The sequence below is a fragment of the Poecilia formosa genome, unplaced genomic scaffold (genome assembly GCF_000485575.1).
Source record: "Poecilia formosa unplaced genomic scaffold, Poecilia_formosa-5.1.2 Scaffold302, whole genome shotgun sequence".
Taxonomy (NCBI): Eukaryota; Metazoa; Chordata; class Actinopteri; order Cyprinodontiformes; family Poeciliidae; genus Poecilia; species Poecilia formosa.
In genome coordinates, this window is record NW_006800241.1 from 132076 (window position 1) to 146746 (window position 14671).

The 14671-nt window shown below is 39.8% G+C and overlaps 1 protein-coding gene across 3 annotated transcripts in view; it reads left to right on the plus strand.

The window, feature by feature from the left end:
• The window catches only part of gdap2 (ganglioside induced differentiation associated protein 2), a 28436-nt gene extending 19071 nt beyond the window's left edge, over positions 1-9365 (plus strand). Inside the window, exons 12-14 of one of the 3 annotated variants that reach the window (XM_016660923.1) lie at positions 3072-3126; positions 4358-4540; positions 8352-9365. In XM_016660923.1, coding sequence (XP_016516409.1) covers positions 3072-3126; positions 4358-4540; positions 8352-8393 — 280 coding nt within the window. In that variant the 3' untranslated portion in view covers positions 8394-9365. The remainder of the gene's footprint in view (positions 1-3071; positions 3127-4357; positions 4541-8351) is intronic. The other 2 variants (XM_007572502.2, XM_016660924.1) reach the window with 2 other exon arrangements.
• Positions 9366-14671: the final 5306 nt, after the last annotated feature.

Sequence of the window (14671 nt, forward strand, 5' to 3'; positions counted from 1 at the left end):
ACTTCCTTTTGGAGGTATTTTTATGATTTCCAGTTGCCTATCAGGCAGCAGACACATGTTGGCTTAGCATGACTCAAAGTTGCAGCAGGTAACTTTTACATATTTGTTAAAACTCACTACGTCATGACAGGATAGTAAAATCCCCTCACCTGAAGGACGTGAACCTCTGACAAAGAGTCGGCGTTTATCGTTGCAAATGCGCTGAGATTTGGCGAAAACTAATATTGGAAAACAGTTAAACTAGTCAGTGGGGGACCTGAAATTATGACGTACTTTATCCAGAACATCCAGAATGGAGCCAAAACGCAAACAGAGTCTGGAAAAATGTAAAAGTTGGATAAACGCCTGTGGCCGATAAAGAGCTGAATGCTACAGCGATCGACTGTATAACTACAGCATTTTGTCAGCGTTACATCATACGCTTTGTGGTTAAATCAGAAATTAAGGCATCGAGTCGGGTCCAAAGCAATAAATGTGTGCTGCGGCTACAAATGGATGCAGTTTCTTTGTAAAGCAGCAACTTCAGGCATGTGGCGCAAATATTCATGCACAGCCTGCGTACTTGATCAAAGCCGATCTTTTACGTACCATAAATTAATATTCACCTGCTTTTTACAAGCACACAGCTACGCAGAGCAGGAGGCTTGGATACAATGACAGAAAGCACGGCTGGTCGAATATCTGGAAGATTAAAAATAATAATAAAATGGACGGCAAATATTGTCCACCAGCAGGACAACCTAATATTTCCAGCCAAAATCTCGTTATGGCGCAACACCGTTATGTCTGGGTGCTCTGGGTCTAAAGGCCGGAAAATGAGCTGCAGATTATTGCTGCATGTTCCACAGATTTACGGTCTCACATGAAATACGTTCATTTTTGGCAAAAGCAAATCAGTGCTCCTTATATGGAGTCTTCCAAGATCAGGCTCCTGGGCTTTAACGTCAATTTCTCCATGGTTTCCCACAAAATAAGTTTACGGACCCGACGCGTGACTCATTCAATCACCCCTCTATCTCCTTTCTCCATCTCCTTTGCCTTGTTGTTGACTGATGAGGCAAAAAATGCCTCACCAAGTAACAACGGGTAACAACGTGAGCTTCGCTACCTTCACCGTGCAGCTTTGTTTTTCTGTCAGAGGTTTTGCTCCACCCGGGTTTCGGTTGGGCAGAGCGATTTTGCTTTGACTTCATTTCAATTTTGTTAGTTTTCTCTGGACCATAGAACAAGCGATTACATTCACTTTGTCCAGTGATGATGTGTATTTGGGCAGAGCAGAAACGGGGTTTCGGTCCTGGACTCCAGGTCACACAGGGAGAGTCCCTGTCCAGTCAATGACTTTCACACTGAGTGGTGGAGACCAGGGAAGCTTGTGTGTGCCAGGGAATACACCCTCCTGAGGGCTCGTCCCACCAGAGGGATCGTCTTCCTCTTGGGTATTTCTTTGTTACTTCCCCTCATACATCTGTAAGGCTCTACTGTCTGCACCCGACTCATTTCCTTTGGTTCATTAAGACGTTATTGCGGGGTCTTATCTTCGTTGCAGTCCTTGTGGTGATCGTGTGGTTTCGACTTTCCACTCCTCGGTCACCCCTCATGTCATCAGTTCGGTTCAGGAAATGTGGGAGCGAGATGTTTCTCCTGCAGCGAGGGTTGAAGCCCGGTTGTCTGAAAACTGAATGAGGTATCCTACGGCTCTGACAAACCTGTATTTGTCTTGTAGACTAAGTAGGTAGAACTGGTGGTAGTTGAGTCTCCATGACTGGTCACACCAGAAGTTATCTCCAATACTAAGATGTCATTGGTCTGTCACATGAAACGCTGCAAAATATGTTAAAGTTTGAGGTTTAATGTGACGCTTGAAAAGATCTTGAAGTACTTTTGCAAGGCCATAGTAAGCGCAGATGTTTAATTGTTCAATTTTGGCGAATTTAAGTGAACACAAAGAGGCAATAAACACAGATCAGCTCTGGGCAGTCTCAGGTTTGCTCATCGTTAAACTTCTGGTGTATCAACGATTTCAAAGCCCCGGTTGTTAAGAGGAAGTCGAGAACCGTGTCTGTGTGTCGGTTTTATCTTAAAACAAAAGCATGATTTTCCTCGCCACACCGAAGTATCCAGCTCCCACCTTAGCATCGGGTGGTTACCTCAGCAGTGCGTCTCTGCTGTTTGCAGACTCAGAGAGTTTTGCTTATCTCTGAAGGAAGAATAGAGCTCAGGGTCAACCTCTTGACTCCAGCGAATGGCTCAAGATGTCATAAGACGATGAATCAAGCCCGGCTAGGCGGAACAAAGGAACTCAGCCGCCTTGTGAATCACGTTAATGAGAAAGATGTGTGAGATGTTGGCTGATTGTCGTCATGTTTGGGGGGTTTTATCAACTTTTCAGCAATTCAGCCTCAACAATGGCCACGTTTTTGTTTTGTTTCTGTTCTTATTGCTGCATTTGTTGATGACTGATCACTTTCTCTGACTCCCCCGCCCTTCAAGTACCCATGGTTACCAAAACATCGGCTGAGCTCACACGGCTGATTCCTGTTCTGGCCCGTGGACCTGATATGTGGACACTTTTTGACCAAACATGTGTCTCTAATTGCTGGGAGAATTGGGAAGCCGCTTTAATTTTAAAATGACATAACTTGGTATTAGGACCTTGGCCAGAGGCCGTTATGTGGAGCAGCCTATTTTATGTCCGTCTGTACTCATTTGTCACGCTTTTTTAACAAGTTATTGTTCGTTTTCAGTGAGTAACACAGACAGTGGTCTCTGTGGGACGGCTGGTGTTTTGTATGACTGTGTGGTAATTGTTTCATCGCTGATGGACAGGTTGGAGCTGACTGTTGGGAAAAGTTGTGGTTTTTGGACCTCAAACCCACACTTTTAGAAGTGCTGCTACAGTGACTTCACTTTGCACATGTTGTTTTTTTACATATTTGTCATTATCTCATCCTTTCCACAATCTCCAAGTTCACACTGATTCCTATTTTTTTATTTTTTGCTTTAAAAGTGAGATGTATTATGCTGAATGAAACGGATTCTGTCTCATCTCTGCTGTTTTTGCTGTGTTGCAGGTATAAAAAGAATCTGAGGGCCTTTTATTTTGTACATCCAACGTTTCGCTCAAAGGTAGGAGTCAGCGCCTTCATGGCACTCCCCCCCCCCCTTTTTTTTTTAGCTGTTTGAACTTCTGCAAAGCTTTCTAATTTGTTGATGCCTTATGGTGGAGGTGGTGATGATTTAGAGGGAAAAATCTACAACAGTGATAAAAAAAACAAAAACAGAGGATAAGATCATCCACTACATTTATTAGTGCCAGATTACAGCAGGTTTTCTCTTTTAATAAACACTTTAATCACAACTATTAAAGCAACGTTTTAGTGACTGGCACCTCAATAACACTGGTGTGTTTCTGCTCAGACATGATGCTAATCGTAGCCTAGCAACAGTAGTTTTACTAAGAGACCCGTGACGCTTCTTTAGTTTCTGCACAATAACTTTTTTTTTTGCAGTGAAAAATATTTCCTATTTGACATATTCTAATTTTATTCTTGTATTATTTCAACCTTATTTTTGTAATACTATAAGATTTTATTCTCATAATGTTGAGACTTTATTCTCATATTATTTCAACTTTCTCCTCGTATTATAGTGACTTTATTTTTATACAAGTTTATTCTTGAAACAATATGAGTTTATTCTTGTAATTATATTACTTTATTCTCATACTCTTATTATTATTGTTTTTGTCTGACCCTAATACTCTGTCGTAATTTGCCCCCGTCTGAGAAACAAACTTTAATCATAAACATCTGCTAAAGAAAAAAAAGTCTAAAAGATTCTACGTATTTAGAAGTTTTTCAGTTTAACCTCAAGAGTAAAACAAAACTAAGTTTAATTAATCAACTCAATAGCAACAGCTAAATTTCACCTGTAATCCTGATTTTGAGGGGCTGATATCGACCTTATTAACTAAGCTTGAACTTGAACAAAGTTTCACCTTTTTGCCAAATGTAGTTTTATTAGACAATCTGCTGTACTTCGTTACACTTAGATGTTTACCGCAGTCAACACACAAAATGTTGTACTTCTAAATATTTGCCTTTTTGGCAAAGGACGTTCCAGCGAGAGTGGGTTCTGGTTTATGTTCGTTTCTTCATTGTTTAGAAGAACCGCAGTGCTTTTTGCAAACGGCCAGGCTTTTGTTAGGATCATTAAAGGGTCATTAGATTTAGTCGACTTCTGTTGTTTTCTTTAGAAACCTCTTTAGTTTATCTTTCGTTGTGGAGGGTTAACAGTAGCTCCAAATAAACACGAAACACCATCCGTGACCCTGTCGTTGTGTCCACACACTGCGCAGGTCTCCACCTGGTTCTTCACCACCTTCAGCGTGTCGGGCCTGAAGGAGAAGGTCCGTTACCTGGACAACTTGCCGCAGCTCTTCACCTGCATCAAACCCGAGCAGATCGACATTCCTCCGTTCGTCCTGGAGTACGACGCACGAGTAAGCAGGCGCGCCGAGACCGCTTCACACGGAGAAAACGTGAATCTGGTCTTTACTCTGCAGATAATTTTTATATTAGTCCAGTAGTGGGAGAATCTATTTGCCACCTGTTTTAAATTTTTTCCTCACACTTAAATCTGCAGTATGTAGATAATATAAAACGTGTTTCTTGCATATTTGTTGAAACTGTCAGTATGGTATGAGGCAGAGAATGTGCAAAAACATAATAAATAAAAAAATCGAGCTCCTCCATTATCTCCCACTAACAAGAAACAACCTATCAGAGCCAGGAGGCGGGTCTTAGCGCTGTCAATCACCCCGTTACTTCCTGCTCTCTGCTACACTGCTGCTCGCCTGTCCTGTTATGAATGCTAAGGCTAGCTAGCAGAACCACAGATAATGGCGGAAAAAACTGTTTTTCTCTAACGGTAAGTTGTTTCTCCGACATTAGCACATTTAGCAGCGTACATTAGATTGATTGACAGCGTTAAGACCCGTCTCCTGGTTCTGATTGATTGTTTTTGGTGCATTTCCTCAGATGGCAGTAGTATCCATCAGGAGGGAGGTGGAGGACATTGATCCTTTCACAGATTATCTGTCTTATATTACACTGTGATGACATGGTGACAGTTATAATAAATATGTTAAAAAAAACTTCTTTTTAAAATAAAAGTTTTAGTTATATACTGACCTTTAAATCATTTCCAGATTAAATAAAAGTTTAATGTCAGACTGACAGAGAGTTAAATATTTTCAAAATTATGTTTTTTAATTGTTATTATTTATTAAGGGGTAAAAAGTTATTCAAATCAACCCGGCCCTCTGTGAAAAAATAAATACTTTGACTAGGACACTCAGTTTTTTTTTTCTATCCATTCAGAGGTGGAATACCTGATGTGTTTCAGATCATTGTCCTGATCCATAACCCACATTAATCATTAATGTTTTCATTATTTATAGCTGGTTGCTCCCCATCCATCATACTGCCACCCCCGTGCTTTACTGTAGGCTCGCTGTTCTTTCCTGAAATGCTTGGTGGGTGATGACTTTTTGTACACAGGGCCACGTTGGTTTGGATAGATTTCTCCCCAATAAAACTACATTGTGTGTTTGATGTAGCTCAATGACCTGAAACATTTAAAAAAGCTCAAAAATGAGGAAATCTGTAAATCTACCAGCTCTTGTTGGTATCTTACATCGCCTTCAAAGCTTTTTTCTTTTCCTCCTCTCTGTTCTGTCCACATTCCTTTGGCTTGAAAATGCAAACCACATATTTTGTTTTGTTTTATTTTCCTAAATGACCGATGATGGTAGTCAGATCTGGATCTGGTGATCGTCTGAACTGTTCAGAGGCTGTAAACTGAAACGCTTCGCTTTCTAACCTGACCTAATGAGGCTGCTGCCCTGTACCCTCCTCTTTGGCTATGAATTTACACAAACTGTAAACCCTAACACCGTCAGACTGGGTGAGTCGGGTTTAGTCAGAGAAATGTGCAGTTGGAGCCCAATTCTTACGTTCGAACAGGTTCACTTCCTTGGTTTTCCAAATGGAACGAGGCAAGGCAAGTCCGCAATTCATAGTACATACTAATGTAATAACATTAAAACAAGCCTATGTTTTGAGTCACCCAGGGCGAACATCCGCTCTCCATTTACTGTAATTTAATGCAACCCTAATTCGACACTGATTTTTCTGCTGGGTCTCCAAGGCCGAGCTCTGTAATGTGTTTACACCATGTGCGTTTAATTCCAGGCACTTCTGAGCGCGCTTTTATCTCAGTTTGATATTCCTCTGAACTGACGGGGGGGAATCAGCGATTGATTGGAGTAATACGTGCTTGCTTTTCTAAAAATGTCACCTATTAATCAGCTTGCCTCCACATCCAATTAGGATGACGAAGCCCAGAGCGTTCTGCCTCGGTTCCCGAACCGCGTCAAATCAAGTCCTTAAACAGGAACCCGCTGGATACAGACAAAGTAGTTCCTTGTTATTTTTGACCAAAAAGGAAAAAAAGATTGTGTGTTTATGTTCCTTTGTGTTTATCCTTTATTGAGCTGTTGTGACATCTGATCCAGTTTAGCAAAAAAAAAAAGCTTCCTCTACTACTCACGTCTTATTTCTTCAGTAAAAACATTTTGATTGAGCGACAAAAAAAATATCCTTTAGACATTTAGAACAATTACAATGAGTTATAAAAGCAGGATTTAATACCAGAACGTGTAAAAGAGTAAACATGCTCACTTCCAGTCATACAAATAGGAGAGCATCATCTGCAAAAAAGCCAACGTGCGGTCATGAACCGATCCTGCCCTTCACGAGCGTCTGTCAGTCTGAGCGCAGACACGGCTTTGAAGAGAATCAGAACACATCTGTAGGTAAACAAGACGTTTTCTCAGAGTTTTAAGTCAGAGTAGATGCATTTTGAGCTCCTTTATCTTCGCCGAATGTCTAAAACAAACACAGGCAGTTGTACAACCGCAATCTGAGTTCAGCCGTCGCTCCAGTGGGGGAGTGGACAGTGGATCCTGCAGCGGGAAGTTGAACCAGATGCGGTGAGCAGAGCGAGTTTATGATTTTAGAAGGTCAACACATGTTGAATTGCAACCAGCACAGAAGCTAGGCTGAATTTTAACATCCAGAGCTCAAAGGAGAACTGACAAGTGTGCTTGAGCTAACATCAGGTGAATGAAAAATCATAAAATATGCTTGTTGTAAAACTGTCCCCCTCAAAAAACAAAAAAATATTCATACTGTTATTTTTTAACACTCAATATTGCAAAAAAAAAAAAAAAAAGTCATCCTGATCACTTGATTCTGGAGTTGTTGGTTCAGATCCAAACTGCTCTGGTTGTACATGATTTGCGCCCACAAAGTCTTCCGGCATTTCTTCGTATACGGAAAAGATTCCACCTTCGATCCGGACAGAGGCGCGTTTTTGGTTTTTCAATGTTTAATGCTGGGTCGAGGCACAGCACACATCATGAACCGAGGCAGAGGACGGTAACTCCACCCCCCAGAATCACTCCACTTAGACATTTACTGATTAAAAAATAGCTATTTATTATTTCCTCCTTTAAGCTCAGCTGATATTTCACCAATCACGCCTCAATCCAGAGTGAAAGGATTACAAGTGGTTCTGCTAACTCTGGTCACTGTCGTTTTCCTGGAAAGCAACCTGAGAAGCTGAAACAATTTAAAAAGTAGCACTGTCATCTTCCTTTGATACAAAGGCTTGGATAGAGTTTCATTAAAACAATAAAAAACAACCCAACCCCAACATTTTGTTCATCATTGTGGCAAAGAAAAAAATGAAAAGCTGAGGATGATTTTGCTTATTTTTTTTTTTTTACTTCTGTCATTAACTGACCAAAACCAGCAACATTCTTCCTTTTGCTGCAGATTAAAACTTCATGATTCCTTTAGAACAACAGACCGTTTGCCTTGGGACTACAGCCATTGGTGTCTTGTAAAGGTTACAGCTCACACACTTAGCAGATTCCTTATGTTTTGTCCAAGTTGGAGCTTTTTCAACATAAAAGAAAAAAAACACACCTCTGTTCTGTAACACACAACGGCCAGTGGCCGACTCTCCAATGCGCAATACCCAGAGGTCACTTTAGAACATGTTCAGGTGTCCAGCAATCTCCTTTGTCTCTTAGCAGGAAGCATCTAGTTGGGTTGTCCTCAATAGTGAATTGTGAAATTGATCAGCAGACCTTCCCACCTGGGTTATGTACCTGTGGAGTTCCTCCAAAGCTTTAGGAGACATATTAAGTTTGTTTTCTTAAACTATGAGAAACTGTGTGCTCTAAGGAAATTACACTGAGTCCATCTTCTCTCCTCTCTCAGGTAAACAGACCAAACCATCCCAACGAGGCTTCTGGTCTGTGACAGGACGCCGGCTGGACCTCTTTGCTAGGCGGACGCCGTGAATTCAGCCCCACTAAGGGGAACCTATTAATGGACGTCAGACTGCCTGAGCGGTCTGAACTCTCAAACTCCATCAGGCTGTGAACCACGGCGGGGAAAATCTCCCTGTTGACGTTTTCCCGCCAAAATCGTACGAAGAGAGTCGTCTCAGGTCAGCGGTAGCGACCGTTTGTCAGTGCGCATAAAGTTTTTTTTTTTTTTACGTATTTTCTCCAAAGCAAATAGTCAAGTCATAAAACCTTTGACTTCATGTAAAATCACACACCGTATCCAGCTGGTAGCTGAATTTACCGGCTGCAAGTTTCACTATTCAATGCAGTATGTCGCTATGACAACAAGAGGAGCTTAAATCTGTGGGGCAGAAAGTAACATAAAGTTAGAGCAGTAACTTTTCACCAGTCATGTGTAAATCAGAGGTTAAGTCCCGGACATGAACTCTTTAATAAGCTGGCAGCGTTTTCAGACTAGCTGCTGTCCAGCTGCTGAGCTGAAATCTTGTTGGTCTTAAAAAACGTTTCGTGTTTGAACTGAAAGGCAGCCGACGAAACGCTGCGTCTGTCAGCGTTTAGAGTAAAACGAGTCAATAAATAAACATTTATCCCACAAATTTTTTTCTCCCTCAACTGATTACTGCAGTTATGCAAGAGTTTCAATTCGCAGCTCTTCGTGTAAACAAATGAATACGAGGACAAAGAGGACGTCTGTTGCCCTTGTTGCAGAAGCTAACATGCATATTTTCATGATAGACTTAAGTCCAACAAAAAAAATAACTTTTTTTTTACTTATTTCATCCCCATTTATGCATGAAAGTATTAATTTTTGGTCATGTTTCTAGTAAATCTCTACTGGAAGGCGAACCATCGCTGCACTCTCCTGTGTTTTGCAGGTTTTCTGAATTAATTTTGCTCCGTTCATCATTAAACGGTCCCATTCGTACATCATGTTTTTTAATTCATTTAACATCCTGATCACTAATCAGAACCAATCAATGGAAAATAAACTAAATCTCTAGCTGAAGTAATTGATGCAAAGCTAAAACAGAGTGATATTTGCAGGAAAAAAACCTTATCAAGAATAAAGAGTTTTCTTTAGGGAAAACTGAGACTGAATTGTAAATACTGTTTATATCTTACAAACTGAATCAGGTTTGTAAAAGAAATCCCATAAAACTACCTATTTATTTAAACACACCTGATTTTTCCTTTTTTTCCAAATAAGTGATTTTATTTGTAGAAATTCAACTTTGTGTCTTGATGTACCCACCATCCATAAGAAAAGTACAGTCCACTATTGTTTTCTTGCTTCTAAAACTAACTTTATGCTATAGTTTCTCCGGTTTTCTCAGTTTTCGTCCTCCACTGATTAAACCGTTTTGGTTCCATGTTTTCTGTTCGTTCGGTAAAGAAATAGTTTAGATTTTCAGACGTGAGGTTTTGTGAATGCATCGTCAGTAATGGTTTTCTAACACTGCAAAAACACAAAACTTACCAAGTATTTTTGGTCTAGTTTCTATTGTAAATATCTTAGGACACCTGAAATGTAACAAAATTAACATATAACTAACTTTTGTTTTAAGTCAGTAATTCCTTAACATCGATGAAGAAGTGCTAGTTCCACTGGCAGATCTTGTTTTTACTTATAACATTTTTCCCATGTTTAAAGTGAAAAAAGTGGAGCTACTGTAGTTCTTCTTATCAATATTAAGGAATTACTGACTTAAATAACTCCTATATGTAGCTGAAAACTTACATGTAAGTTAGTTTTGTCTTATTTCATGTGTACTAAGATATTAGCACTAGAAACTAGACTAAAATTACTTAGTGAGATTTAGTTTTTTCAGTGTCCCTGTGTTTGCAGCACAAACTGAGCAAGTCAGAGTTGTGAAAGCCAACAGCCAGTAAAAATCACGACCTGTTTTAGCTCCTTTCATTCAGTCAAAGTGAAAATGTTTGTCTTTACGGAACATACCGCTGCTGCTACGCTTTTACAAGAAACTATTAAGTTTGTTCCCGCTTTAACAGCCAGCTGTGCGCCACGTTGCTGCGAGGAATCGGAAAAGCAGAGGAACTGTGCTGCCTTTTGATGCTGTTGCCCAAATACAAACTTCCTCCTCTTGTCGGACGAGTCTCGGCTCATCAAACGGATTGATATCGGCTACAACGGCAACACAAGTTTGAGAACGATTACTGATGATAGCCTCAGTTTAAAGTAAAAATCTAAACTCTCCCTGTATAATTGTGGAGCTTTTTTAGGATCCCTGCTTTTGTGTGAATTTTTATCACCGTCTGTTGGACTACAGCTCATTTCTCGCCATCCAGGTGTTTTCCTTTCGTTTCAGCTCCGTTGGAAAGGCTCGAGCCTCTGAGGGTGATTCCCCTTCCTGTAAACATCCTCATTTCAGAACGGATGAAACTCAAACTCGGCAAGAGATTCATCGTAGGAAACAATGCTAACCTGCTCGTTTACGAACCGAAGGTTTACTATAATATAGACGTAGCCTTCTAGCTAAAGTGTTTGTGCGTATGAAAGGAAACGTAAATGAGAAGAAGTGGAGGTGCTGGAGGAAAATCCGTTATACAATCACTCGCTTCACAAACTGTCGGCAGAACCAGGATTTTCTCACACGATGTTTAGCTGAGCCAATTTTTGACTGCAGAAATGTGATCTTTTTGTTTTTATAAATATATCTGTCATTTTATTGTTGTTGATTCAGACTGTCCAAAGCTTTCAGGGTCTGAAAGAAGTCTCTTCTTTTCTGTTTGGATCTTCTTTTTTTATTTTCTGATTAAAAATCCTTGACTTTCATCAAGGCGTCTGGATTCTTTTATTGTGATAAATGGAGGCAAAACACAGAGCCAATGGTAACTGAAGAAAATACGATTTTTGAGATGCTGATGTTTGTTTTCTTCTTTGTGAAACAAAAATAACCTGATTTTTGTCTCAACCTTAAATATTTGATTTTTAAAGGTACAGTGACAAAATCTAATATTGGAGACCCAAAAAAATTAATGTTTTTGTCCTTGGAATGAAAGCAATGCATTCAAGTCAAACGGTGAGCTTCCACTTCACATTTCAAAAAGTGAAGAACTTCGTTAGAAAAGCAGTCTGAAGAATACATCATATGATATGAAGTATATACAATATGCTAGGTGGTAATTTACCAGTTACAGAACATCCTTTTTAATGTTTATTTTCTGGAACACTCTAGAAACCTCTAGGAATTAACTGGCATCAGTTTTGATGCTTAAATGTGACAAATGTCTACTAAAGCTAAAGCTAGCATGTAGTGGGTTTAAAAAGAATAATTCATATTCAGCATAAATATTTATCAAAGCTGCTGACATCAATCTAGGTAACCAGGATTTATACTACTATACTATATATACTATAAAACTCATCCCGTCTAAATGAGTAGTTTTGATGGAAAATGCTAACAGTAGCTGTAGCTAGCAATAGCTTGCACTACTGCGCAGGTATGAAGCTAAAGCTGCTGCTTCCTGTCCCGTCCTTTACGCTCACATATTGGGAAAAACAGTGACTCTAGACTTAAAGCTGCAGTATATATATATATATATATAAACATACTTGTTGAAACTCACTATAGTGACAGCAAAATTTGAGAATCTGGGGGAAAATCAAGCTCCTCTGCCTTAAGTAGATTTTTTTGTGAAATTGAATTTGACATCAGCTATACCTGATTATTAGTAATTAATTGAAAATGCACAAAGCAAACCTGCAGCCATTTCTTTACTAGGCACTCTATGAAGTTCTAAAACATCTATTAATAATCTAATAAAAACTATATCCACCAAAAGAAAAAAATTCTCTAGATTGAAGCGTCCCAAAAACACATCAAACTTTGTATTTTAAAGCTGAAGTGTTTACTTCTCTGGGATTTTAGTGCTGCTTTATATTTATAATAATTTTGTTTTTTTTTAAATAGCTAAACCATGTTTTGCAGCAAGTGCTCGCTCTCTGCTCCCAATACGAATAATTAATGTTTGCTTAAAAATCATTTTCAATGCCGTTCTTCTCTGCTAAAGATTGATCAGGATCTTACAAAACCTAAAAATTTAAAAGAAAATCTGACTGCTGCTGTGCTTAGTTCATGGGACTTGGATGAGCTTTGATTCAGACGGAAAAAAAGTAGCAGCAGATTTAACGGATACTATTTACTATGTTTCACATTTCAGGATTCACATTTACTATGTGAATACTGCAGGATGTTTGATGTAAAATAAAACACTGCTCCAGTTCTCGTCTTCCGTGGCTGGAAACGGAGGCACACTCAGTTCTACGCTCAGTGACTCACTGGAAGAAATGAAGACGAGTTTTAATGAAGGTCGTTCTTAATGGCATCAATGGCCGTCTTCTGATCAGCTCTTAGGTTGGAAACAAGGCTGCAGAACCTCAACGCACGAGTTTTACCGTTGAAACCAGAAGTTTACATACGCAGGATTAAAATGCATTCACCTTTTTTATTTCTTCTCACTGTCTGAGGCCAAGTCAGACCAAACTACACTTGTTTTAGGTTTAATAAAATTATCCAAATCATTTCTATCTGCTAAATGCAAGAAAACTTACCGAGAACATTTTTTAGAGATTTATTTTTTGGTGACTTTCCTTAAAATATAACGTTTACATACATGTGAGTATGAGGGACAAATTGTCTTTTAAACTGTATGACTTGGGTCGAACCTTTTGGGTTTCCTTCCTCAGGTGTCTCAGTTTACTGGAGTTCTGCTCTGTTCCTCCTGCCAGAACCAGTGGAACTGACTCCATTTTGCAGGCCATCACACACACACACACACACATACACACATACACACACATCTTTTCAGATCTTCCCACAATGTCTCCATAGCACTGAAATCAGGACTTTGTGATGGTCACACCAAAACACTGATTGTGTTGTCCTGAAGCCACTTTGAAACCAGCTTGGCTGTAAGCTTGGAGCTGCTGTCCAGTCTGTTACTGGCTGAGTCTGTAGACGTTGCTTCACCATTTCCACATAATGAACCAGTTCCTCCTGCAGAAATGCAATCTGCCATGATGCTGCCATCACTGGGCTTCACAGTTAGGATGGTACAAAATGTGACATTTTTATCCAAATGTAACGATGGTCATTACTGCCAAACGGTTTGGTTTCATCAAACCACAGGACATGTCTCCAGAAATGAAGATCACCCCCCGGCTTTACATCCATAGGGACTGGTCCCTTATTTTAATTTCTGAAAGGTAGCAACCCTAATTCTGACCTAAAAACAAGAGAAGTTTGCGCTAATTTAACTTTAGACCGTATTTAAAGTAGAAATCCTTAATGTGACGTAGATGTTTGTGAGGAAAAAACCCGAGAGCACCGTGGCGGTAGAAACATGGCGGTGTCTGCATTAGCGGGACAAACAGCGGGTGTTGCATTCAGAGTGATTTTTCCTCTGGTCTCACCTTCGCTTTGCAGAAAACTGAGTCATGTTCCGGGAAGGGAAGAGGAAGTGCTGATTAAAGCCGCTCCCTCCTCCCCCTGCTGCTGCCTCTTCACCCTGCTGACCACTCTGACCCTCCTCGGCTCCTTTTCAGCCATTTTTAATCTAAACTCGGATTAATGGAGCTCCCCGTGACGGGCCGGGACTACCTGATCCCAACACAGAGGCAAAAATGTCTTCAGTCGGTTTCATTCACACTGAAGAGCGAGGAAATTATTTGTTTTAACTGTAATGCAGTTTACTGATGCATTTAAATGTTGCGCCTTTATGTGGCATCACTTCATAATAAATGTCACCTCAAAACATTTTATAAAAATGTTAATTCAGTCTCACATGCACTCTAATAACTTATAAAACATTATTCATTATGAAAGAGGTTTTCTATCCAAGGAAACGCAGCAGACTGCACGAGTCACGTGATCAACTACTGGCAAAAAGACGAAGAAGACGACAGGAAGTGGTAGGAGGATGATGGCAGAATGTTGTTTTTTTTCGATGAATTATTGCGTGAACAAAATGATTCACTTGTGACTTTAGTTGCGGTTCTTGTCAAATTTAAATACCGCAGTCGCTAAATAGTTTTTTCTTTCAACAGTAGCGGAATATTGACAAAGCCTTGCTGACATTCGTAATGGAAACAGTTTATCGTTTCTTGCGTTGTCATTAACAGAATTTCTTCATACCAAAAATGAATGTAACGACCGTGGATAGAAAAAAAAAACAAAAACAGGAAGAAAAATGAAGACGATGTTTAAT